The sequence below is a fragment of the Arvicola amphibius genome, chromosome 8 (genome assembly GCF_903992535.2).
Source record: "Arvicola amphibius chromosome 8, mArvAmp1.2, whole genome shotgun sequence".
NCBI lineage: Eukaryota > Metazoa > Chordata > Mammalia > Rodentia > Cricetidae > Arvicola > Arvicola amphibius.
Genome location: NC_052054.1, coordinates 14,588,827 through 14,616,188, shown reverse-complemented (window position 1 = coordinate 14,616,188; position 27,362 = coordinate 14,588,827). Strand labels below are relative to the sequence as shown.

Here is a 27,362-nt window from a genome sequence, read left to right as displayed (position 1 = left end):
TAAACCCAGCAAGTAACATGGTGTGGAAGGAGCACAACTGTTGGGGGAAAAGTAAAATTAGAGTCTATGCCAAATATTAAGATACAATTTACATTTACTAAGAAAGTAAAAATATAGGGTTGAGAATGTAGCTTACTAGTCCAGCACTTGTCTAGCAGGCAGAAGGCCTTGGGTTTGATCACCAGCAAATGTGCACGTACACACACACACACACACACACACACACACACACACACACACGCTACAGCTTAACTTTTCAAGATTCTAAGGAAGGAGGAAGGACTAGAGAGAGGCTCGGGTGGTTGCCAGCACCGGATGCTCAACCAGAGGAGCCATCACCCACTCCGTGGCTCACAACCAATTTCAACTCCAGTCTGTGGGGATTCAATGCCCTCTTGTGGCTTCTGTGGGTACCAGGCACACACATGGTGCACAGATATAAATGCAGCCCAGATACTCATACATATAAAAATTAAAATAACTAAAAAAAAAAAAATTCCAAGCAATCTAAACCAAAGTATTTCCTAGAATCGACTCATGAGGTAATTTCCTGACTGTCTGCTCACGCTGTTGCTCATCCGTGATGGGACGTGGGGTTAAGATGCTGAACAAAAATGTCCCCGAGGCAAAGGGAGATGCCACAGAAAACCTGACTCCCACTGTTTCCGTGTCCTTAGTGTTTATTTAATCTTACAGTAAATTAGCAGAGCGTCTCTCCCATTGCTCTCTGCTAACTGGCATCAGATTTTGGGGCAACCACCTTTCAAACAGGGAGCCAAAAAACCAAGGGACTTTAATGTGAGAAGCAAAACCTTCAGACTTAAAAAGGCAACAACTCTGCCAAACATGGTGAAGTAAACAGCGGTTTAATCTGGAGAGGCATTTTAGGAGCTGGTGAGACACCAAACAAAATTTACTGGAGGCAGATGGGCCTGATTAATGCCTCACGCTGAGGTGGGGCAGCCAAAACCGTTCGATCTGGAAAAGCTCAACTTGAATGCTTGTTTACGGCTATGACATTTGACTCTTACACCTGACGCCGAAGCGCTGCGAGGAGATCTAAAGGAAGGGCAAGAGGGCGGGGGAGGTCTGCCCTGTGACATCTGAAAATGCCAGCCAAAGGCCCGAGACAGTCAGACTAAGAGCGACTTCTTGTTTGGAAGAGCTGTTGCATTTTCTCAGGGAAGGACTTGAGACTTTGTGCTTAATTCACTACCATCCCCAAAGTATTCTGCAGTCATCCCCACAGACAAACTAACACACTGTGTGGTTATGCCCAACTATATATAGTTTACATATTTTAAAAATCCAGCTTCTTTTTTCTAAGGCACTAAACTTCACTGGCCTGGTGAGGTACTTCAGTTTCGCCCTCTGTCCTGTGTATAAGTTCTGCATAGGTGTCAGAATTAATGCTAAATGGTATTTTTTTCGTCCCTGAAAGGTAATGGAAAATCTGCTTTGTTGCTGCTCTAGAATTGAACATCTGTATTACATCCCAGCACGTGTGCCAGACAAACTCCCACTTTGAAAAAAAAAACATTCTAAAAAGTTCTACCTTGAATACTCACTCTGTTAAACCGCCCCTAGTGATATACACCAACATTGAACTAAAATCCTCTCCCTTTTCATTTTACTGGTAGGAGCGATAATGATGATTATATTTTCAAGAGCAGAAATAAATACACGTAACCACTAAAATACAGCATGGTGTTCAAACTTCATCATAAGAGCACATGTCATGGGCTGGAGAGATGGCTCAGCTGTTAAAGGCTAGGCTCACAACCAAAAATATAAGAGCGTGTGTCAGAAAAAATATGAATGCTAGGAGCATGAGAATATAATTTATTCTATTGTATTCAAAAATGACCAAGAGTTCAGATATTTTTCCTTACTTGGACATAAAAGTTAAAACCTAAATGACATGACTTTTGTTTTAGTAATTTCCAAAAGAGGCCAGGCAGTGGTGGCACACACCTTTAATCCTAGCACTCAGGGAGGCACAGGCAGGAGAATCTCTGTGAGGTCGAGGCCAGCCTGGTCTACAGAGTAAGCTCCAGGACAGCCAGAGCTACACAGAGAAACCATCTCAAAAACAAACAAACAAAAAAGGTGAAAATATTCCAAGAGAAGAGTGGAAACAATGTTTTTCTGATTTTTAAATCAGGATGGACCATTGAGGGTGAGCTGGAGGGGCCACCGAGGCTGAGCCGACCCGGTGGGGATGCTACCTGGAGCTTGGAGAGTTCTTGCAGGGTAGGCTGCTCCACCTGCAACTTATCACCACGCCGCTTCAACTCAGCAATTCCACCGTCCAGTTCCTTCAGTCCCTCTTCAGCCTGTTGTATAGCCTAGGTGAGATGTACAACATTTTGTTAACATTTCTGCCCTCACAGGAGGTACGTGTTTGACTTTTTGGTCTACCACTACTGCCCCCAAAATGATTTTAAATACATAAGAAGAGACTAACTTCAGTAGAGCATAAAAAGCATCCCTGCATACTCCTGGAAAAAGGAGAAGGTATTTTACTATAATATGCATCAGCCTTCTTAGGCAAGGAGGAAGGGTAGAGTTAGGGTGGCGAGGTGGGTGAAGAATGGTCTCTTTAAGCAAGGGATGTGTACATGACCACACCTACACAGGAAATAATGTATAGGATGCAGTGTGAACAAGGTATGTACTTGAGATGTCTAGGGGACCCATGGTGCTTCCTGGAACACAACAAAGCATCCCCAGAGACTGTGCCAGGGTGGCACTAGGGATGTGTAAGGAAAGTTGCTCAAGGAATGGTCCTCACTGTAAAGCCTAGAAACCAATTAGCAAGGATTCAAGTGGCTGAGCCCTTGTCTGCCCAATGTAAGGTCTGTAGAAAGGGGAGACCTTGTCCTCAACTTCAAGGAGTAGAGAGTCTTGTCAGAATGCCAGCAGAAAACAAAACAGACCTAAATACAACGAGACCCTAAACTTCATGAAGCAACTCTTCTCTGACCGGGGAGCAGAGGAGGGAGGTGGCAGACCAGCAGGCCGGTCTAAGTGGGCTTTTGGAAGAAGAACAACCCAGTTGCCCTTGACAATGAGAAGCGTCTGGACTCCAGATGGCCGATGAAACATGTGTCCACGTTTTCCTTCCCCGAAAGCTCTCTGCAATAACAGCAAATATTTTGTTTGTTTGTTTTTGGAGTGCTTTCCTCCTTGAGTCTGCTGGGGCCAGGAAACCGGGAAGGCTACACGCCCAACACATTTTCAGTGTTAGAATTTGGACACATACACGAAATTTTACTAAGCCTGAGAAAGCCGAGTACTAACCTAGCAGAGGAACTGCGCCCGAAGCATCCAGAGCACCGGGGGTCTCGGGGACTCGCAGGAGAGAGCCACAGAGCTAGGGAAAAGCTGCCAAGAGAAGGAAATCCCCAGTCCCTGCTTCATGCCATATTACCCTTTCCTTCCCGATTAGAGACACAAAGCTTATTATCTGAAGAAGAGAAGGGGGCTTTCTAGACTAAGGGGTGATGGATGTGGTGATAGGTTTAAATACTGGATTCAAAGAAGAGACCTGGAAGTGGTAGCTTGTGCCTATAATCCTGGCACTTGGGAGGCAGCTCACCTATATAGCAAGGAGGAAGGAAGGAGAGAAGGGAGGAAGGGAAGGTGGGAGGGAAGAAGAGGCAGGAGGGAAGGGGGAGGATGGAGAGAGACAGAAGGAAGGGAAGGAAGAAAGAAAGGGAGAGAAGAAGGAAGAAGGAAGGGAAGTAAGAGGTGAGAGATGAAAGGAGGAAGGGGGCGAAGAAAGAAAATGGAGTGTGGAAAGAAGAAAACACTGTGCACGAGGCCTCAAGCCTACTGTTTCAGGAAGGGCTGTGGTCACTCCTCTACTGTCTAGAGAGAGAAGGGTTCATAAGACCAACTGAGGAAGCTTAAAATTTGAACAGAAAGATCGTCCAACAAACGACGTAACGAGCCAAAAATGTTATCTCCTCAAAACTACTGTTTCATCCTTACTTCAGGTTCCCATTCAACTGTTTAAGCCCCGAGCCAGGTGTAAACAGACAGCAGAAGATGACCCTGAAACCAAGACTATCCAACATGACAGACAGAGACAAAGGCAGCAGACAAATAAAGGGACCCAGGGAAAACAGATCGTATGGAAAAAATAAACGCCGAACACCAAACCATGAATACATCCAGGTATATTACAAAAAAAATCATGCATGTGTTTACTTTCTGGACTTTCTGGGACAAAAAGAAAAAAGATCTCTCAAAAAAGATAATTAAAGATAATTAAATGTAATATCCCATGAAAGAATTTTACCAAAGGAGGCAGATGAAAGAAGAAATAAGAAGAATTAAACAAACCACTTGAAAAGATTTCAAAATAGAAAGGCAGAAATCCAACCAAAAGAGCCTACTGAGTTCCCAGCTCAGGGGATAAAAATAGGCCCTCCCCAAGGCATGCAATTGTGATATTTTAAAACCCTGGGGACCTTTGGGAATTAGAAAGACTTTTGGTTTCTCAAGTCAGCATTGGAAACACGCATCTACAAACTGAGAGAAATTTATGTCTGACCCAGAGTTCTATAAAGATCCCAACAGTAAAGTAGGAACATAGAATAAGAACATTTTTGGGAACTGAAGAGGTAGCTCAGTCGGTAAAGGGATTGACTGGCAAAACTGATAACTGGAGTTCCGATCCTTAGAAACCACAGAAAACCAAACACAGTAGCAGGTGTCCGTAATCACATTCTCCCACAGGGGATTGGGAAGTGAAGACAGGGAAGCCCTGAAAGCTCACAGGCCAGCTAGCCTGGTATGGTCAGCAGTGAATCATAACAGAAGAGGCCTGCCTCAAATAAAGGAGATGGTGGGGGCCCACACCCGAGATTGTCCTCTTCTTTTCCTACATCATAGAGGTCATATTTGATCTCATATTGGAGTAGAAAATTCCTTCAGGTCAGCACCTCTCACCATTGTCACTTCTGAAACCAGATTCCATAGTTGCATGTAGAAGTGACCAAGTCAGTATCACTGAGCACATTCTTCAAACCCAGTGTTGACACATAAAATACACAATGAATAAAAGTGCTATAGCTTGTCACTAACCAGTCAAAGAATATTTGATGTCCTACAGAAAAGCATATCTGCTATTCTGAAACACACCTGTACATACCTGTGTCTGTGATCTGTATATCTGCGATTCTGGGACATACCTGTACATACCTATATCTGGGACAGCTGTACATACCTGTATCTGTTCCACAATGGGCTGTTCAAACACATTTGCCAGTTTCTGCAGAATGATGTATTTGTTATCAGCTAATGATGTAAACAGCACCTTCAGGTCATTCTGGGGGGGGGGGGAAAGCAATGGAAAGACAACACGTGAACAGGGGATAGAAATGGTTACAGTATCAGACAGATTCACAGAGATGATGCACAGACGCAGCTCTGACTCTGAATGCTGTGTAGCAGTTTCTTCCGAGATGAAAATCTTCCAGTTTGGCGGGAGACTGATTAAGGTACAGATGGTTTAAAGGGCAGTGAAACAATGTTCTAAAAGGAGGTGGAAGATTCCACCCTATAAGGAAGCACATTAACACTGAAATAAACAACTCCAGGGTTTCAGGAAGTCCCTGAAACTGAACAGATACACTAGGTCTCTTCCTTGCCCCAAAGGTTTTTAAGCAATAAGGACTGCCGGGTTGTATTTTTGTAATACAGCTGTCTTTGAGTCAATTCTGTTGCTCTAAGCAGCAGCCCTTCAGTCATATCCCTCTAAGTATTCCAATAAAACTCACTAGTTTACCAAATTAGACTTTGGTAACATCCTTACGTTGGTATAACATTCATTTCCCCCGGGGCAAGTAGACTTTTGTTCCCATCTCCCTAGAATTCAGTGTCACAAACACTATGGGAATTTCTTCCAGAACCCTCTGCAGATAGAACTCCAGAGATGCTCAAGTCCTCTAAAGACAGGCACATAATGTTGTAAATAACCTGTGCATTATCCTTCCAGATACTTCATTAAAAAAAAAAAAAACTTTCCATTTGGGGTTCTAAAATCTACTTTGAATTTTGAAACTTCTAAGATTTATTTTTATTATGTGTACGTAGACGAGCATGTGAGTGAAGGTGTCAGAAAGGCCAGGAGAGGGTGGAAGATGCCCTGAAACTGAACAGCAAGTAGCAGTAAGCAGCTTCAGCAAGTGCTCTCAGCTTGAGGATGATATTCCCAGAAATTAAAGCTAAAATGATCTTTTCCTTTCCCCTCTTTTATGTCTTTACTGTTGTTGCTGTTGCTCCTTTTGTTTTGAGGTACTGAGGTTTGATCCCAGTGCCTCTCACATGCTAGGGATGTGGTCCCCAATGAGACATCACTTCAGCGCTCTTTCTGTTTTAATTTTCTTTTGAGATGAAGTCTTGCTAAGTTGCCCAGACTGCTTTTAACTTCCAATACTTCCACCTCTGACTTGAGAGAACTGAGAACCATCAGGCCTGGTTCTCTCTCTCATGAATATCAAACACAGGTGAGGGCTGAGTGTTCACCACAGCCTGAAGCTTAGCTTGCAGCATCCTCTTCAGTGGGGAACTGGTCACAGACAGAGAGACATTTCCTAATCAAGAATATGAAATTTTACTTTCCTCTGAGTGAATCTCATTGAGAAAACTACTCTTAATGACAGGCGGCACACCCAGCAGTAGATGGCCACAGAAAAATGAACTCAAGGGCATCTCTGGAGGTTCTTTGTCTCATAATTCTAGAACTTTTCTTTTTAAAAATATATCATATATATTCTGTTTTTAACCCCAAGTTCTTCATTTATCTATCATCTATTTATCTATCTATCTATCTATCTATCTATCTATCTGTGTGTGTGTATATATATATATTATATATATATATATATATATATACAGTTTAATGTTTTCATGGGATTTCTGAGTATGCAAACAGTGGGTCTCTTGTGTCTTTTCTTGTTTTTTTTTACTTCTATTTGTTTGTTTTGTTCAATTCTGATGTGTTAACTTCTGTTTTATGTTTTATATTATATTACATTCCATAGAAACCTGTCTGTTTCTGATGAGAGACAGAAAGGAGGTGGATCTGGATGGGGGGCGGTGGGAAAGAACTGGGAGCAGTAGAGGAGGGGAAATGGCAATCAGGATATATTATGTGAGAAAAAAATCTATTTTCAATAAAGGGAAAGACAAACTTAATTTATTCTTAAATTAAATTTGTTTAAATTGGAAAAAAGAATAAATACAGGGGCTGGAGAGATGGCTCAGAAGTTAAGAGCACCTGTTGCTCTTGCAGAGGACCCAAGTTTGGGTCCTTGTAGCCATATGGCCTCTTAGAAGTGTCTCTCCCTCCAGTTCCAGGGACTCCAGTGCCCTCTTCTGGCCTCTTCTGGCACTAGACACCCATGGGTTATATGTATACACATACACATGGGCAAAACACTCATATAGGTAAAAAGTATGTTCTTAAAAATGAATGTATACAGGCATCATAATGCAAGGTGGAAAAGCAAAGTAATGTAGAAATCAAGAAAGAAAATTGAGGGCTGGGGTGTGCTGAGTGGTGCAGCATTGTTTTAGCATGGAAAAAGTCCCAGGGCTTGATCACTAGAAATTGGAAGGAAAGGAGAGAGGGAGAGAAGGAGGGAGGGAGGGAGGGAGGGAAGGAGGGAGGGAGGTAGGGAGGGAGGGAGGGAAGGAAGGAGGGAGGGAGGTAGGGTGGTAAAAAAGGGAGGGAGGAGGAAGGAAGGAAGGAAGGAAGGAAGGAAGGAAGGAAGGAAGGAAGGAAGGAAGGAAGGAAGGCAGGCAGGCAGGCAGGCAGGCAGGCAGGCAGGCAGGCAGGCAGGCAGGCAGGCAGGCAGGCAGGCAGGCAGGCAGGCAGGCTGAAATGAAAATATAGTGCCAAGTGGGCTAGAAAAAAAGCAAGAGTTGTCACAACCAAACTGAAGCTGAGCTGCAAGCTCAGCAACCAGCTAAATAGGAAAGCCTTCTGAGAGGACTGGGAGAACGATGAGTTTTTCATGGCTTCCAAATATGTTCCTGTTACTCAACAGCATTCAAGAAGAGGTCACAAGCTCTTAGAATTAGGACTTGTTTGTAAACAAAATGAAAGATATTTCTCACTCATTTGAATAGAATCCTGACCACTGGTGAGAGGGATATTTGAGTCCTCCCTGACTGTCCATGGTCACCTATATAACTTAAGGCTGTATCAGTTCAATTCGTCAGCTCATCCAGATGAGTAGACATAACCTAATACAGGTCAGAAAGGCAGTATGAACATTTACATTATACCTCTTGGTCTTTTCAAGAGGGTATTTTCCTCATGTTCTACAGAACAGACCAGAAAATGGTATGTTATTTCTGGAAGCCATGGTAACTATTAGCCAAGAAAACAATAATGTGGTTCATGTAGAAATTACTAAGTAAGAATTGCTAGGTGAGGGTAATGGTTTTTGTTATTTTCTCAAGGATTAAAAACAAGAAAGGGTCAGGCAGTGGTGGCACATGCCTTTAATCCCAGCACTCGGGAAGGCAGAGGCAGGGCGGATCTCTATGAGTTCAAGGCCAGCCTGGTTTCCAGAGTGAATAAAGTTACAATGAGAAACCCTGTCTTGAAAAACCAGGAGAAAAAAAAAAACAAAAACAAAAGAAGAAATAAAATCCAAATAATTCAACAAATTATCATTATTATGGTTGTGATATAACAAGAATTAAAGAATCGGTATATAATATAATAAACATAACAGACATTACGATTTCTTTCAAACAAGGAGTAAAGGGAGGGTGTGAGTCATTTGAAAAACAAATTCATGGACATTTTGAAGCCTTCAAATCAGTAATGCTGACTCACTGCTATTATTAAAGAATTCCTTAGTGCCTCACTTTTAAAAGTCACTTAAGAATATTCAGTTACATACCCAGAAAATGTATTTGGGATTCGTCTATGGGTAAATACCAGAGGAGAGACAGCTAATTTGGTTCTGGCTCTATACACGTAATACTCAAAACATACAGATCATTGAGACAGTCTAGGGGGAATATTCTAGAATTTTTTAAAAGTTGGGCAAGAGGGGCTGGAGAGATGGCTCAGAGGCCATTCTAATTGATGATATAGAAACCAGGGCACCCCATGCCACCAGCTGTTGAGTACCAGCAACCCAGCAGAAAATGGTTCGTGCCTACGACTTGACCCTTCATTATCTTATTATTAGGGTTCTTTCTCTCAATTAAATTGGAACATGAATGTTTGAACTGCCAGTTGTTGTTTGTGACCTGGCCAGCAACAAGTAGAAACTCCTTGACAGAAGAAAAACGAAGAGCATGATTTAAAGAGAGTTTCGTGATTACTTGTCATTTCCATGGTCCCCTACAACAAAATAAATTCCTAAGAAGTTATGCCTAGTTCACATTTTTCTGTCATCAGTTATAATAACCGAATTCAAAACTGCAGCAAACATGAACTTGGTGGAAGCAACTGGAGAGAAGTAAACACACCTTGGAGAATTTCACAACTGCAGGGCTCAGCAAGCCTCTTGCATGGTTTACAGACTAAGACGCTGTAATAATCGGGCATTTTTCCATATAGTAGATAAATTATAGAGTAAATGAAAATTAATTTTTCATAACATAATGGTCCTTTTGACTTTACTGACACAGTCAGTATACACTGGTGCAAAATGTAACGCCCAGATAATCAACCCTGCTTTTCGGTTCCAAGTGTATTTATCTTTCCTTGTTCTGTATCATGCAACCCAACAGGCACAGATGGGCAAATACTTCCACGCCTTTCTTCTATGCTATAGTCACCACACAATCACATGCCTACTGAGACTCTTAGCAGTATATCTTAGTGCCACCCATATCTCGGCCAAAGCAGTTCCAGCAAAACAGTCTGCTCCCTTGGTCAATGGCACCGCTATCTGTCTGGCTCCTTTGTCAAGACCTCCAGCTGTGCAAGTCAGAGTCCTTGAGTTCTTTAGCGCTCATCTTTTCTCTCATTCCCCATAGCCAAGCCTCTAGCAAATGCCTTGCTACTCACTCTGCTCTCAGAACGCATCTTGAGTTGAGCTGCTAGTCTCTGTTCGCCTGCTCACCACCCCAACACCATGCAGTGCTAAAGTGCCCTTGCCCTCAAGTCCCAAACCAACTCTTGAGTGCTGAGTAACTCTAGAGAAGGAACGTGAGCTTTCTACTGACTGTAGACCCTCTGTTGTTTTTAATACTACTTTGTAGCACAATTATGTTTATAAAATTTGTTGAGTGATTGCTATGTATTAGAATCGACTGATCTCAATTATTTGAACTTGTTGAAGTCTTGCAATATTGTGAGGCAATGACTATGGGTTTGACTTAATAGTTGAAGACACTGAGGCTCAAGATAATTAAGCAACTAAGATCATACAGCACCAAGTGACAAAGCAGGAATTTTAAGCTTAGCATGGAAGCATATGCCTGTAGAGACAAGAGAGCCTGGGCTACATAGTGAGTTGAAGCCCAGCCTGCAGAATTGGTTTTAAAACTAAGGTGAGCCATCAAGGCCAACAGAACAAATGAATACAGGATGTTAACTTCAGAGAACTTATTCTTAATTTCCATTCTGTTTGGAAAACATTTACCTAGAAGCGATGTCACAAGAATTAAAAAAAAAAATGATTCATGAAAAAATTTGGGTACTGAAAAAAATGAACCAATTAGTTTTAGTAAATATATATTTTATCATGTTTTTATTTATTTTATGTTTGTGTGCCACAGCACATATGTCAAGGTCAGAGGACAAGATGCAAGAGTCAGTTCTGTACTTGTAGCAAGCAGGTTAAGGGGCTCAAGCTCGGGTCTTTAGTCTTGGCAGCGAGCACCTTTAGCTACTGAGCCAGCTTGCCATTCCTCACTATATACTTTTAAGACTATAGATTATTTAAAAGTGGTAATAATATATCACTTTATTTGACTATCTAGAAAGTTCCATGTTTCTTGGTAAAAAACCAACATTTGATACTTCATAGTAACTTTTTTTACAAATCAAAAATGACTTTGAGTTTTCCTGTTTGCTGAAAAGTAGCAAAAGTTGAAACTTACTCTGAACAGTGCCCTTTCTACTGGGCATGGAGGCCAGCAACACTAAGAGTTTATCGGTGACCTTCCCATCTTTTTCCAGTGACTCGAGACCGAAAATGTTTCATAAGCACACAATTACATATCTGGCCCTGGGATCCTAATATGACAATAAAAGGTAATAAATCTGAAGGGTTAGAGTTGGAAAGTAGTGCAATAAGTTTCTGGTGTAATTCTAAGCGAAACAGAAGAAATCAGACGACAACCATGTCCAAGACTCTTGAGTGGTGAGGTTCGGGATATTTTCGATATTCTAGCACCTCCTGCGTGTTCTTTGGGAACAATGATTAAAATCTACTATTACCAACTGAAAATTACACTAAGTGATAATTTGGCTTTTAGTGGTTGAATTTAAACTTTTACTCAGCTCTTAGTTCGGCTGAGGGGTTTTCTCAACCTTCCAATTCTAAAAGCATGAAACTCGGCTCTCTAAATCTTGAGTTCAGTCCACTCTAGCAAGGCCCGAGCTCTTCATTATCCATTAAGAAGATGTTTGTAAGATGGGGCCGAGAGATAGCTCAGACATTAAGTGCTTGTTGGGCAAACACAGGGACCTGAGTTTGGTCCTCAAAACCCATCTAAAAAAACCCAGAGCATCAATGCACTTGGAGTCTCTAGCCCTGCAGAGGCAGAGATTAGATACCTAGATACCTGGGATTCACGGGGCAGCCCTAGTGACAGTGAATCCCAGGTCCCTGTGAGAGACCTTGCTCCAAGACATAATGTGGGTGGGCCGGAAAGATGGCTCAGTGGGTAAAGGAACTTTCTTCCCAAGTGCTATGACCTTAGGTCCTTCCCCAGGACTCACATGGTGGAAGGAAAGAATAGACTCTCATGAATTGTCCTCTGATCTCAACATTCATGCCAAGGTTACATGCATGTTTCCTGCTCCATACAGCCATATTAAATAAAGACATGTATAAAGGGTAAAACAAATACAAGGTGGATGATTCCTGAGGAATGACACCCAGAGCGGACCTCTGTCCTCAACACTCCTGCACATACCGTGTACACACCCCCCCCACATATGTGTATTCACACACACACCCTCAGATACCCCGCTACAAACATGCGACACATAATGAACATCTGTAAGGTACTCTTGGCTGATAATTGTTCTTCCTTGAAAATGGCACACGCCCTTTGTGATCTCTCGCTTACCTGGAAGTTGAGGATTTGCTGGAGGCGTTCCTTCATCTGATGGCATCGCTGATTCACAACTGAATCCAGCAAGGATAACCTGCCCAAAAGACAGCCCAGAGTATCTTCAATGACATCCCGGTTGTCACCGTCCTCTGGGAATGCTTGGGAAAACAAGTTCTTGTTCTTATCCATTTCTTCTGACATTTCCTTAATGTCCTTGGCAAGCGCCTAGGGTGATGAAAGCAGAGGTTCACCTCCTCGTTTAGACCTCTGTCAATCAAGTCATGTTCCCCTAGAAACCTATGAGACCTCCCTCTTAGGAAGAGCTACACTGAGTTAAGCTGAATGGCCTTCAGGAACTTCTATAGATGTCAGGGAAGTTCCTACAGAGATTTTTCTTGGGGACTTCATATCGTTAGATGATAAAAAAGATAAATTGACCAAAAATTAAATTTTAAAAAGTGCTGGTAGGAAGCCCTTCCTTAGAGCTTGTGTTCCATATAGAGGGGATTTGAGATAACCCGGAGTTCTCTATTTCTCCTCCTCTCATACACACATTAAAAAGAATAGAAGTGCAAAGCATGCATATTTTGAGAGCTTTTTATATTGAAACAATTTTGTTCCATACTTTACTTCTTAGAAACACACCATGGCACTTTATTAAAGCTGTCTGGTTCTTAATAACTTTTATATAAAAAACTAATTACCAATTGTCAACTTTGCAATTGCTGTGAAATTTCATGCACAGACAGAAATCATCAACCTTACCTCCTGATGGATGAGACAAGCTTCTGTTTCTTCTGGCAAAAGTGTTGTGGTCACAAACAAACGCTCTTCAACGTCATCCAACCAGGTCGAAGTGGCTGACACGCCATCATACAATTTCTGCTCCAAGTGGATATTCTGCGTTTTTGCTCCCCCTCCCTGGCAAAGCACACACGAGACGCACAAAACAGATAAAGAATCAGTTTCAATCCAAGTGTAATGATACACACCCGTAATCCCAGCCCTTGGGACGCGAAGACAAGAGATGAAGAGTTTAAGGTCATCCTCAGAGATGTAGCCAATCAAGGACAGTTTTGGAGGCTGAGACTGTGCCTGCAACCCCTCCACTCCCAACACATCTTTCAATTGAAAACAAATCAATTATGGTGCTTTAAAAAAAATCACAGAAAAATAGCAAGCAAAATGAGATTCAGGAATCAGCGCCTTTAGGCCTGAACACTCCTCACTAGAGCTGGGCATCAGCAGTCACGTGCAGAGATGGAACAACTTTGCAGGGAACAAAAGAACCCATCCCAGAAAGACAAGACCACAGCCGTACCTGTGACGATGCCTCCTCGAAGGCCTGGTTCAGTCCATCCAGCAAGGACGTCACTGAAGACTTATCTTGAGTCTGCGCTTCTCCTCTGTACAGTGGCGCCCCAGCCAGGAGTCTGTTGGGGCTGCTGTAAAGCTGTGGGCAAACAGGGCAGTTTACGTAAGAGTGGGTGAGCCGTGTGTAGCTTCCTAAGTTGGAAGTATATGTAAGGTAGGTTCTAGAAGCCTCATCCAGAGAAATATGAATTTTATAACTTACCACAACATATTACTGAGTACCATGGGCAGATCTGGCAACGACCATGACTTTCAATGATGAAACAGAAACAATGGATAATGGTGGGAATGCCTGGATGTCTACCCAGTTCCTCCTAAGATGTCTTCCAAGCTTTATCACTCACTACCTTTAGAAAATAATTGATCCTAACGATCTGACAAAGACTGCTCCCTTTTCTTTCAGCATTCACTTCTCCTCTGACTGCTTTTAGATTCCCCCCATGAGGACCACAGCGTGCAAATGCTTTGGGGACAGGCATGCAAATGGTGTTCAATGCTGGAAGTAACCGTGGAAAGTGCGGTGGCCCGGCAGCTGAGTTTCAGATTTGTGGAAATCCTCTTGATATGGATATCCTTGGCTTGCAACTATAATTTTCAGTGTGGAAAAATTAAATTGAGCTTTAATGGTTCATGCTAATGAGAAATTAGACATTAATCATTTTTAGGAAAAATACTACATAGAAATCAGAAAAATTTTCACAACCAAAGACAAGTATTTGGGGAAATGCCCTGTTATGAAAAATACAGGATGAATAACTTGCTTCATGTTTATTCCAGAATTATTATGAAAATAAAGATTACTATTCTGCTTTATGCCCTTAGCATAAGCTGTGTATCTCTTACATTAGTTAATATCTAAAAGCTAAATTTAGACAGAGTGTGAGGGGTTCATGCTTGTAATTTTAGTTTCGGAGAGTCAGAGATAGAGGTAGAAAGATCAGATGTTCAAGGCAACCCTCAGGAACATAGCAAGTTCCAGGGTATGACCTGGGTCACACAAGACCCTGTTCCATAAACCCAAAGGGAAAGAAAGAAAGAAAGAAAGAGAGAGAGAGAGAGAGAGAGAGAGAGAGAGAGAGAGAGAGAGAGAGAGAGAGAGAGAGAGAAAGAGAGAGAGAAAGAAAGGAAGGAAGGAAGGAAGGAAGGAAGGAAGGAAGGAAGGAAGGAAGGAAAGGTTTGATACCACTTGCTCTTGTTCCTGTTCCAGAACGTTCTGTAGCAGTTTCTGCTTGGTGCTAAATTCTTGATGTAGACTTTCCCATTTCATTCTCATCTGGTCTTCAGCAAATGATTTTGTCCCTTCCATCCCCAACTCCTGGGATAACATAGCAGGTTTTTCACTATTAGAAGAATAAATAATCTAAGTTTACAATGTGTGAGATAAAAAGAAAGAAGAAAGGAAGGGGGGGAGGGAGAGGGAAAGACAGGGAGGGAGGGAGAAAAGAAGGAAGGAAAGGGAAAAATGAAAATGAGACAGATAACTTATTTCGTATTAATAGACTTGGCCTCAAAAACTGGAAAAAGATTCTTAGTCATTGGCTTGCACCTTAAAAAATATAAATTAAAATAGAAATATTGAGGCAATAAGCATGTTCATCTTCACATATCTGGATCACAAACACTTGAGTATTAAAAATGCATTGAAAATGGCCAAGTGTGAAATAAAATAACTGTAAGCTTCAGAATCAGGAAGTACAGTGTGACCACTGACCAGGGGCCTGTGACAGATCGCCTATAAACTTGTTCAAAATCTGGACAATGGTAGTCTAGTGAGAGTTTTTACCATGAGACCAAGGGACATCGAGGACGCACTGTGGAGGGACAGATGAGGGGCCGGAAGCAGAGCTGGGTGAGGAGCAAGGCTTTCAATCTCTGATCTGAGGCTGGGGGCCGGGGTCCATGGTAGAGCGCTTGCCTGGACATGCATGAGGCCCTGGGTTTCATCCCCCTCATGCAGGAAACAGGACAGGCAAGCAGAATTCCTATGACAGCAGTTAGCATTGTGACATTGGGTAACTTGTGTCACATCTCTGAGCCTAGTTTTCTCAACACGTGAATGAACATGTCATCCATGGAATGCAGGGGTATATTGTCTGTTTGTTTCTTGGGGTTTTAAGACAAGGTTTCTCTGTGTAACCTTGGCTTTCCTGGAACTTGCTCTGTAGACCAGCCTGGCCTTAAACTCACAGAGATCTGCCTGCCTCTGCCTCCCGAGTGCTGGGATTAAAGGTGTGCGCCACCACCACTTGGCTCATATATGCAGTTTTGAAAATTAAATAGACCATATGCGACGCTATAGCTATGTGTGATGAATGGCGATCATTCACTATGTGGGGTTAATAATCTATGTGTTGACAGACACTGACCTTAAAAAATCAACATTGAAAAAAGTACCAATAATTGTATGAAATTTTAAGAAAACCACTTTCAAATGGAAAGTTTTAAAGCTCCTAAGAAAGTAAGATTACTTATGGTATTTTTTCTGTGTTTGTTACTGTGTACCCATCTCCATTCATTGGGTTTGCATGAAAATTCAGTATCAAACCAAGGGGGCAGTTACTGCCCAGATTCTTCTATTTCCTGACTGACATATATAAAAACAGAGCAATTAGACTTCAATTAGAATGTGGTCTTTTCATTTCTCATGGGAAAATATTCTCTCATGTCAACGAATTCTCGGTTGATTTTCCTTTGAAATAACTAGAGATTGCCCAGAGCCTGTGAACTAGACTCCATTACACTGAAGGGTAGTTTCTCTAAGGAATTTATACAACCATTAAAAAAATGTGTGTGTTGTATTTTTTAAGTGAATTTTCCACAGAAAGCTAGCCTTGCAGGACAAATTTCTTTTTACATGAGAATAATATTTGGAGACGTAACTTGTAGATGTTTATCTGCCATTTCGGTTCCCTCCAATGCTGGAGGCCAAGGAGAAGGGGAGGGGGGGCGGGAAACAGCAGCAGCATTTTTTTATATAACCACAAAAAAGTTGCACAAGATTCCCACAGCTCTTTTGTGGAACCAATTGTCTGCCAAGCAGACAACACAGACAGTCTTCTATGGAAGACAGAGAAGGAAAAGAACTCGAGAAACTGTGAGGGATGTGTGAACACCTCAGAGGCCCCTGGGAGCGGTAGAGGAGTGAAGAGATGCCCCGCTCTGGCAGCCTGGAGAAGTGACCCTTTGTCCGGGGCTTTATGGCTGATGCATCTTAAAGGCCTTAATACAAACCCTGTCCTGCTTCAAATTTTAAAGGGAGCTTTTCTTTGTATCATTATCAGAACGTTTTGCAATGCTGGTTGTTGGTTATTATTCTAGTTCTATTAATAAGCGAGCCAAGGTCTCAAGGCGAGCGGCTCAGAATACAGGTATGTCCCATGACTGCAGTTCCTTCAGTTTTCCACCTGCGGATACTCCACTTTTTCTTCTACTATTTCATCTCTTGTAAGACTTTCAAAATGTCCACTCCAAACCAGGTCCCCACGTTCCAAAATTTTACATGTAGAAATTATAGGGAGAGACTTGTTAAGGGGCCACATCCTTAATCTCTCATACATTGATTTTTTTTTTAAAAAAAAGGATGTTCTAGGTAGGTTCTTGAGAGGGAAATGCTCTGTGGTTAGGTACAGTCACCAGTTGGAAATACTACAGATCCAATTTGATATCTCAGAAAATGGGTGTCCCTGGGATAGGTGTGCTGGGCCTCCATTAGTCAAACTCATTAGTCATTATTATTAACCACTTTTCTATCCACACAACCAAATGCCTGGCAGTGCGGGAGCATTTAATATCACAAAGTGAAGTGGGGGTGGGGGTAGCTTGTGTGGAAGTTTGGAAAAAGTGACCGGAGCATACCCAAGGCCTTCTGAGCCGTCCACGGCAGAACTCTGGGTCAGAATCTCCTCTCCACGGCTAGCGACTGAGCGGAGGAGGCTCTTCTGCTCAGCTAGCTCCTGCTCGAACTCCTGCACAAACACAAACATGGCTGTCACCTGAGAGGACTGTCTACCGTCACCGCCACTGCTCTCTAGCTACACAACATCAAGAGCTTGAACAACCGTGGATCTGAGCGCAGGGTAAAAGACACAGCTTAGGCAAATTCTCCTCTGGGGGGGGGGGGGGGGGGGGGGGAGAAAAAGCAACAGGAACAGAAAATTTTTGCTGGACAATGGTGCCCCCATGTGGTCAAAGGTGTTCCTTTCTTTCTCTGCCTTGAGCTAGCCAGGACAGAGACTACAAAAGACAAGCAAGTCTTCAACTTTATTAGCAGCATTATCAGGGGATGTGATTTGACCTTTTACTTCTATTCACAGTAAATTTGCTTAAGTTTGAGATCTAGACCAGAGAAAGACTTAAGTATGCCTTTTACATGGAGTTAGTGTCTCCAAACAAGTTAATCAACAGAATAACCATTTATGATCTGAAATCATGAGGCTCCTACTAGAAAGTAAAAAAAAAAAAAATTTCATGTCTTAAAAAAATACACATTCCAGAGCTTAGAATAGATGTAAACAAGGTCAAATCAGAAAGCAAAGTGTCCCCAAAGAGGCAGGTTACAGCTGAATCTTATGGCTTTCGGATGACCAGTCATCAGCTATGGAGAAGCACACCAAATAGGCTAGTTATGCCCGGCTTCATTCGGAAATAAGGTAAAGTCGGTCAGTGAAGAGCTGGGGATGTCATCCAAGGTCTGGCCTGGTTTCCACTCCCAGAATTGCAAACAAAACAAGACTACATCCACAAAACCTTGACTGTAGGAACAACCCACTCAAGTTCTTCCCACGGCAGAGCTGCCATCTAGAGGAAGGTAGGAGATGCTTTACTTTCTGTTGCTGGAGGCTGCTTTGCAGCTGATGGGTCCGTGTGGTTCGGGCTTGGGCCAGCCACTCCTGTACTCCAGGGCTCTGAGTAGCTGTAAGGTTGGCATCGTTCTCTTCTTTCTCTTGTGTGGCTCCCTGCTTTGAATGAATTAGGATGAGAATCAAGGGTCAAACCACCCACAGGAAAACCTCACCCCAGTGGGGAGAGGACTCCTCTGGTGTGGTTTGTATGACTTCAAGCCACCACCATCTGGACATGGCACCACATATTTTTAAAAGATGGTAACACAAAACACATCTAAGTTGTGTTTTTAGTTGTGACCGTTTTAGGAACAAGAAGAATTGACAGACTTTGCCCAGAAGCATTTACAGAGAAGCCCATCTTTTTCCAAAGTGGTCATCAAATATTTTTCCAATTTTTTTTCCACATAAAACATAAAACACCCCTCTTATGAACTGTTTTAAGTCACACAAAGGTAAAATGTTACCCAGATAATCATTACAAGTCAAAATTTGCTGTCCTTTCTCTAAAAGCTTCCCCCTGCCACCATCTGCCCACGTCACGTGGTATCCGCAATAGGTACAATAGCAAGTACTTGCTTCCCAATGAGTTTTCTAGGTTATTGTCAACCAAAGCGATCAATGCCTTTGAGAATCAGGAAGTCCATAGCTGAGTTTCCATCCTAGAATTCAGGAAGAGCAAAGCGTGATGACTAATCATGACTATTGGCTTGGCTGGGGGGAGGATACACAGGAGAACGGTAAGGCATACTTCTCCATGTGCCTGTAGGTCATGAGGGCTCCAACCTAATCCAGGGTTTTAATCTACCCATGGATTCAAAATCTAAGAAGACAACTAGGAAGTAGTAGAACCAAACAAAAAGCAGTCCAGTTATGGGAAGAGTGACATTGGTGGCATTCGAAGGGTACATCTTGGTCCTGGTCCCATTCTAGTATTCTCTCTGGGACTTTTTTTTTCTTTCTTTCTTTCTTTTTTTGCCTTGCCAGAGTGGAGAAGCTTGACTCTGCCATGCCCATAGGCCATAATGTCCTTGCCTTGGCACTAATGCTAGCATGAGGTCATGGAGTCAAACCTCTGAAAACATGAGCAAAAATCTTTCATCCTTAATGTTCTTTCTGTCATGCATCTAGTCACGATACTGAAACGTTTAGCAACACACAGCAAGAGCTTCTAACATGGCCGAACATCCTCTGACCTCTACCCCAGCCTTGCCTCTTCAACTGGTCTTTCAAGAGCTGCAGGAAGTGGTCAACCATCAGAACAGTCCTCCTTCAGGAGGCAGGAAGTCTTAGCCCACCCCCACCTCCGATGGCAGTGCATTGCGTAAGAAGGCAGCACTAGCTCAATACAGTGGGTTAAAATATAAAGAAAGGACAAAAAGAAAAGAGAACATGGAGTTGGGAGGGAGATGCTTCGAGTTGGGAGGGAGATGTTTTGAAGGTCCTAAGGCAGTTGAGGAGCTGAGTAAGAAGTGAACATGATCAAGAAATATTGTACACTGTGTATATGTATAAAAGTTTCAAAGATTAAGTAAAGCTGTAAAAAGCTATAAAAATTAAAAATATAAAATGTTTGTAAAATAAAGTATAAAGAAAGAAAGAAGAGTGGGGCTTCAGGCTCCACCTATGAATCCCCTAGACTTGAATTAATTCTAGGACTCTTGATTTGTGAATGTCTGCTATTCAAAGAAATCTATTTATATACTTCTGTATAATAAACAGGTCCTGGTGGCCTGGAGGCAAAGACAGATTTCTTTGAGTTCAAGGCAGTTCCATGACAGCCAGAGCTATGTAAAAAACACATAGTGCTCATCCTGCCCACCCCCCACAAACAGTAAATAGCTCCTGTTCAAACAAGACTTTTTCGACGACATTAAAATTAGCATAATAAAGTGTCAATCAACTGTGGGCACAGCACTTACCACCCTACAAATTCGAGAAGTTACCTGAGAGGTTCTGAAGGGACTTAGTGTGATAATTACATGTGACAATCCTAAGACATGCTCTGTCCTCTCTCTATGCCATGACCACTCCACCCACCCACTGCTTCATGGCTGCTTTGGTAAAGTTTGGCTTGGGAAAAAGCTAGAACGCTGTTACTTATCATCCAGGCAACCTTCTTGTCTCATTATCCTAATGGGATGCGAAGGCCCCGCCAGTCCCATTCCTTCCACTGAGACTTTCTATCTGCTCACCCATATTTATTGATTTATTGTCTGCTTGTTTGTAATTATTTTATTTTTATTATTAATATTTTTTCAGGACAGGATTTCTCTGTGTAATAGTCCTAACTGTCCTGGAACTCGCTCTGTGGACCAGGCTGGCCTTGAACTCACAGAGATCCTTCCACCTCTGCCTCCTGAGTGCTGGGACTAAAGGCATGCGCCACCACTGCCGGGCCTCACCCACATTTATATGTGAACAGATGGATTATATATGCAGGAGACGCTGCTCTCAGAGATTAGTGTACTTGGCCAAGAAGCAGTCGGACAAGGTGTCAGCCTCCAGGCATTTACACCAGCCTGCCCTGGGGGACCTAGCAGGACACACGTAGCAGCCAATATGAGGCAGTGTAGCTACTGCTGTCACTAGGAAGAGTATGTTCCCTATGCGCATGTGCCATACTCCCTTCTAAAAGGCAAACCCTTCTTCTTGCCTTCTGCTCTCGCTCAGAGGCCGCCTCTGCACCTGCCCCCCCCCCCCCAACCTCCCACATGACTTCTATTGCATGGTGAGACTTTGTGGTGGCCCAGGGCTCCAACCTGCCAAGGTCACCTTCTGCTGAAAAAGTACCACACAAGTGCCTCGGTGGGGATGCAGACAACTGACCAACATCCAAGAAAGTCTGGGTACCGTACAAGGGCCAGAAGGGAGGGAAGAAAGGCAAAGGGACAGAGAGTGATGGGAAAGCCTTCCTAGGTTGCTCTGGGAGCATTTTCAGAGGACAGCTGCAGGGAGCGTGGAAAAGTAAGAAACCTGGAACAGAGCTAAGGGAGGGTACCCCAGAACAGGTCACAGAAACATAATTGAGAAGTTGGGCGGTGGTGGCCACACCTTTAATCCAAGCACTCAGGAGGCAGAGGCAGGTGGATCTCTCTGTGAGTTTGAGGCCAGCCTGGTCTACAGAGTGAGTTCCAGGACAGACCCCAAAGCTACACAGAGAAACCCTGAACCCTGTCTTGAAAAACCAAAAAAAAAAAAAAAAAAGGAAAGAAACATAATTAACATAATTGAGAGAACAGCATGGGAGAGGGGGAGGAGAGCTAGGTCACCCAGCTCTGAGACAGACACTCCACTGTCCCTCGGTCCCCCAGTAGGCAGGTAGATAGAGTCTAGCACTCAGTTCATATCCCTATCTACGGAGGCCCTGCTTTCTCTCTTAGATCCAGCAGTCTAACTCACCACTCCGGGGAGAGCGCTTTGGTTTTTCTGTACTCGTGTTTTCTTTCCTCCAAACTCATAATTCCTGATTTTGCCAGCTCCTTTGATGGCAACTTGACACAAGTGAGAGCCCTCTGAGAGGATGGACCCTCAATCGAGAAAATACGTCCACGGGATAAAGCTGTAGGCAAATCTGTGGGCCATTTTCTTAATTAGTGACTGATGTGGGAGGAACGACGGAGACAACACGGTTATATCTTGTCTCTTTGTCCCTTTGGTGTTGCTGCTGTATAATGAAGCAAGCCATGAAATGTAGAAGGAATGTTCGAGAGCCCCATGTGAGCGCCTATGTACTGAGCATGCATTTTCTTTCCCTTAGCAAGATCCAGCTTCCCAACTAGCGATGTTGGATCAGATAGAGCAACATGAGTGCGCTTGGCCTAAAAGATGCTGTTTGCATGCTATTTCTATCTTGCAAGCAATGTGTTTGGAGTGGGTGACTCATCACGCCTCGTTTACTAAATGACCCTCCTTCCCAGGAATTTCTCCCAATGATAAATAGTTATGAGTTTAGGTGAGTAGGCCTCTGGCACATGCGATTGAGGAGTACCACCATTGCAGAATCAGCTCTCAGAGACTCTGGCTCCTTCAGGGAAGGGAGAAACAGCAACTTAGGAACTTTGCAGAATGACAATATGAGACACAATGACACCCCAAGGAGTCAGCACACCAGACTGAGGTCCCCAGTCACAGATGTTCCAGCTGTAAAATACTGGTCTTGGCGGCCGTGACCTTTTTTATCTTCCCTCCTGGGATCCAGGCCACATCCTCTCTGCTATTGAATTCAGCCAAGGTCTGTTTCCCAGAACCCATCTGGAAGATCCCCTTGGAGACGCCTCTCAGGCCACAGAACCCACTCACACTTCTACTTGGGTTATTCTCCATGGACTGCCAGTACGTGTTCCAAATCACCAAAGGAAGCCTGTGCTTCTGAAAAATGACAGCTGGAATGTGAGCCGCACCACCTTTGCGTACACAGATGGACTTGCAGATTCTAAGAACTCACCCGTCTGGCTGAGCAAGCCCACAGTTTCAGATGAAGAAAGAAGAAAGGGAAAAAAAGGCAGCATCAAAAACTGCGTCTTAGTATGTGTTTTCCGTGTATTTATATTTGGTTTTTTAGTTAACAGACTTTTCTGACTCAGTCATTTTAAAAGCCAAGTCTTGACCCTCAGCAAGCAAAAGTGACTAAGAATCTAATTTCAGTTCTTTTCCCCCTGGGGTGAGGCGGTACTGACAGGGGAATGCAAGCCTGGAAATTGCTTCCCTGGGGTCTGAGAAAGGCTTTCCCTTCTGCCTTGGTAGGAGGAAGTGTGGGGGTTTCTCTCACTAGAGACTCACTAGGTGGGGCTACCTGGGAGGTTTGTTTTGGAAAAGTAGGACAGTCCACCACTTTTCTGGAATGTTCCCTGGAAGAGCAGAGAGACTTGGGAAATGCCAAACCTGAGATGAAATGCTTCTTCATAAGGCAATTTACTATTTTTATTTATTTATGTGCTTTGTTGTTTTGCCTGCATGTGTGTCTATAATGAGGGTATTGGGTCCCCCTGGAACTGGAGTGACAGAGAGCTGTGAGCTGCCATGTGGGTGCTGGGAACTGAACCTGGGTCCTCTGGAAGAAAAGTCAGTGCTCTTAACCACAGAGCCATCTCTCCAGCCCTGCAGTTTGCTGTTTATATGGGGTGAATACTATGCTACTTCCATCGGTGACCTTGTGTAAAGTGATGCAAGCTTCTTATAAAGACAGTTTGCCTTGTAATTCAAGAAATATCTTCACACGTCCTTAAGTCTACATTTCTTCATGTCTGGGAGAAAGGGAGAGATTGGGTCTGCACCGATATCCATGGGAGTTCACTTTGTAAAAAAAAACAAAATAAAATAAACGGGGCAAAAAAGTATTTTAACTCCACACATAATACAACAGCATTGAGAAACAGGGGTTAAGAGTGTAGCTCAGGGGCACAGTGGATGCTGAGATCCACAGGGCATTTGGTCCTGGGGTAGGGGACCAAAGGAAGGATGGAAAGTCAGAAGAAAGAAGAGAATGGAAGGGCTCACTGTGCCCTGTGCCCTTTGCCCTTTGCCCTTTGCCCTCTGCCAGGACTACCTCCTATTTGTCCTTCAGCTTCTATCCCAGCCCACTGTGGGAGGGACTTAGCGTCACTCCTCTGTTCCCCAACAGTGGCCTTCCAAGTCTCTAAGAGGTAGCTATGATGCTGTCCCAGGCCCTTCCTTAGTGCTGAAACCTGATCCCTACTGTGATACTAAATGACAGGACCTTGGGAGGTGACTGCCATTGCAGTTGTCTTGTTATAAAGGGAACCCCAGAGAGACAGCTAGCCTCTCCCTCCGCACAAGGAGAAATGGCAGCTATGAGTCAGAGCAAGATCCCTCACTGGACACTGAAGCAGCTGGCATCTTCATCTGAGACCAGATTCTTGAACAGTGTGTTTTCCGTTTATGAACTACTCGGGGGAGATTTTGCCATAGCAAACTAAACCATTTAAGAGAGAGTTTAATTCCATTTGTTCCTGTTACTCCACTCCAAGCCACACCGGCTTTGGGCAGACCAGGTTGATCCTCTCTGGCAGCGTTCACAGTAGCTTTCCCTTCGGCTGGAATGTTCATGCACTCACGCACGCGTGCGCGCACGCACACACACACACACACACAAACACACATATACCCTGTTCACTTCTTCAAGGTGAGTTCCAGCTACAAAGACCCTATTAAAAGAGAGGGGAAGAGAGATAGAGAGGGAGGGAGGAAGGACGGGACAAATGTTCTAAAATAAAAGTTGACATAAATCACCTGTCACAACAATTTAAATGGGTGCCCTTTAAAAGTGTTTGAAAGTGCGAGGCAAAGCTAGGAGGTGGTGGCACATGGCTTTCATCCTAGAACTCGGGAGTCAGAGGCAGGTAGATCTCTGTGAGTTTGAGGTCGGCCTGGTCTACAAAGAGAGTTCTAGGCCAGCCAGAGCTGTTAGACAGAGAAACCATCTTGGGGGTATGGGTTGGGTTAGCATGAAACCATTGTCTACAACCAATGACTATAGTCAGATGATCTGTATAAGAAAAAAAAGCCTAAAATGTAAGGACATAGAGAAGCTGAAATCAAAACAAAGTTAAGAGGTAGGCCAGGTAAACAATGCCCAGAAAACTCCAGCAATGTAAAAGAAAATTGTCCATCAGAAGTCACAGTGGAAAGATTCATTCACCTGGTGTAAGGGAAGATTTGAATGCAGGAACTAGATAAAACAGTATGAAGATATCTAGAATATATCTCGAGAGTGTACTACAAGAGGAATCCAAAAGAAAAGCAAATTTGTCTCAGCAGAACTGCATCCCCAGATCTCTATGGTCAATCAATGCTAACAGCATCATTGGAAACACAGACCATCACTGGAAACTGACACGTTAGGGGAAGCCAAGTGCATACATGTGTGTGCTTCAGCCTCCAACAGTCTCTCTCCTTGGCCACTGATAGAGAAGCATGTGGGGAGTGTGTTGCAAATGCTGCTGCGTAGGATTTTAGGCAGCAACGCTCACCTGCATGCTGAGCTGTCTGTCGTGCAGGGCCCTCTGCAGCTCCAAGAGGCTCCCTTTGAGCAGCCTCAGCTTCGCTGCCAGCTGCTCTGCCTCGTCCTTCGTATGAGCCTTGCCCTCCAACAACAGGTTCTCATTGTGCACGGACAGCTGCGACAGGGCCACCACTTTCTGTTCTATTTCCACCAGCATGTTCTGGAACGAGAGGACAAAGGCAGGGTTCTCACACCTTGCGGGCTCCTGGAGACATGTTTCCAAACACAGCCTTCCGTAGTCAGCACACAAGCTGGCATCCGTGGCTTTTTCAACTTTAAAGATTAGGGTATGCACTTTTGTGGGGGGGGATTACCTGTACTTCTTACCTTTAAACAAAAATTAGATATTTTATAATTAAAAATTAGGTATTTTATAATTAAAATACACTGGAAAACACACATGGTATAGCCAAGAAGCACAAAGAAAGCGCTACGGCCTGAATGTTAGACCTTTATTAGTCCCGTTGTCTTAGTGTTAGATTACCAATATCAGTAAAATTATCACACAATCAATTTCTTCTTTGTCAATTTAAAAGGGAATTTTTTTCAACGCACTGATTTTGAAGACCAGGCTCCCTAAGAACTTCCAATCCTCCTGTGTCTGCGCCATCTTTCTGGCCACCCCCCTTATCTTCTTTTTAAAAATATGACATAGCTTTGATCTTATATTTTATTTCGCTCTAGGAAATTAAGATTATTGCCATTCCATCAACTCCTACGAATAATATTTCCTACCAAAGAAGTAAAACCAATGGAAGAGCAACAGTCTCACTAAGACTGGATTAAAGGATGATACCCGAAGCTTATTTCTGAGAACTGGATATATTTCTGGGCAAGTAGGTCTGACATTGTGCTGAGGGTTCACAATACCTTTTGAGGCCCAAGGATATGTTTATTCTTATTTTCTTTTTAAAATCAAAGAAGTCAAGGGATGTTAGCATGCAGGAATCCCCAGGTTTGAATGCTACCATGGAATTAAATAGGTGGGGGTGTGCCAGTGCAGGTTCAGAGTCAGGAGAATACAGAGTTCAAGGTCATTCTTGGCTACCTAGTAAGTTCAAGGGCTTTTAAGCTCTTATCTCAAAAGAAAAGGAAAAGAATACAAAAGAAAGGGTTAGAAAAATTATAATTAATAATTATATTATTTATATATTTGTTAATAATATTTAATATATAATATATAATTATTAATTAATGCAATAATGAATTCAATGCAGATCTTATAAGTCTACATGGTCCTTTCTATCATGGGGAAAAAAGGCCTCACATTAGCGAAGCTTCCAAGCCCACAAAAGTCATCCTGTGGCTCCAATTTTTCTTCTTTTTCTTTTTTTCTCCTGAGACAGGGTCTCAGCAAGTAACCCTGGACCGTCTGGAACTCTCCATGTAGACCAGGCTGGTGTTCAGCTCCTAGGGATCCTCCTGTACTGTCTCCCAGATACTGGGATTAAAGCTGTGCACACTCTGCCCAACATGCAGCTCCAATCCCATGTGACAGACAGAGAGTTATAATTGTGAAGCAAATGGTTTAATGCTAGATTTTTAATTCTTGAGATTTTCTCTATCATTATCACTTTAACTGCATCACTGTCTACATGTTAAAAGACTTGAAAATAAACATAGATTTGGAAACGCAGTTTGATTAGTTTGCTTAGTTTCAATGCCATATGCTTCTAATTCCATGCACACAATGGAAACACATTTTGCTCCTTTATAGATAATCTGAGCTATTTGTCAGAATGTCAGACAGGTTTGTGAATCGCTTTGAAGACAGATATATCTAAAAGTAGGGGTGGCAATAACAATATCACACAGGTCTGAAATACTAGTTTGAGTGTTAACCCTAATAGGAA

At 43.0% G+C, this 27,362-nt stretch overlaps 1 protein-coding gene across 6 annotated transcripts in view; it reads right to left on the bottom strand.

The window, feature by feature from the left end:
• The window catches only part of Syne1 (spectrin repeat containing nuclear envelope protein 1), a 467,607-nt gene that overhangs the window by 106,238 nt on the left and 334,007 nt on the right, over positions 1-27,362 (bottom strand). For 5 of the 6 annotated variants that reach the window (XM_042055521.1, XM_038339737.1, XM_038339736.1 and 2 more), the window contains 9 exons: positions 25,478-25,669; positions 18,468-18,602; positions 17,500-17,609; positions 14,828-14,984; positions 13,592-13,723; positions 13,036-13,191; positions 12,286-12,495; positions 5,237-5,338; positions 2,229-2,348 (listed from right to left, as the gene is read on the bottom strand). In XM_042055521.1, coding sequence (XP_041911455.1) covers positions 2,229-2,348; positions 5,237-5,338; positions 12,286-12,495; positions 13,036-13,191; positions 13,592-13,723; positions 14,828-14,984; positions 17,500-17,609; positions 18,468-18,602; positions 25,478-25,669 — 1,314 coding nt within the window. The remainder of the gene's footprint in view (positions 1-2,228; positions 2,349-5,236; positions 5,339-12,285; positions 12,496-13,035; positions 13,192-13,591; positions 13,724-14,827; positions 14,985-17,499; positions 17,610-18,467; positions 18,603-25,477; positions 25,670-27,362) is intronic. The other variant, XM_038339735.1, reaches the window with a different exon arrangement.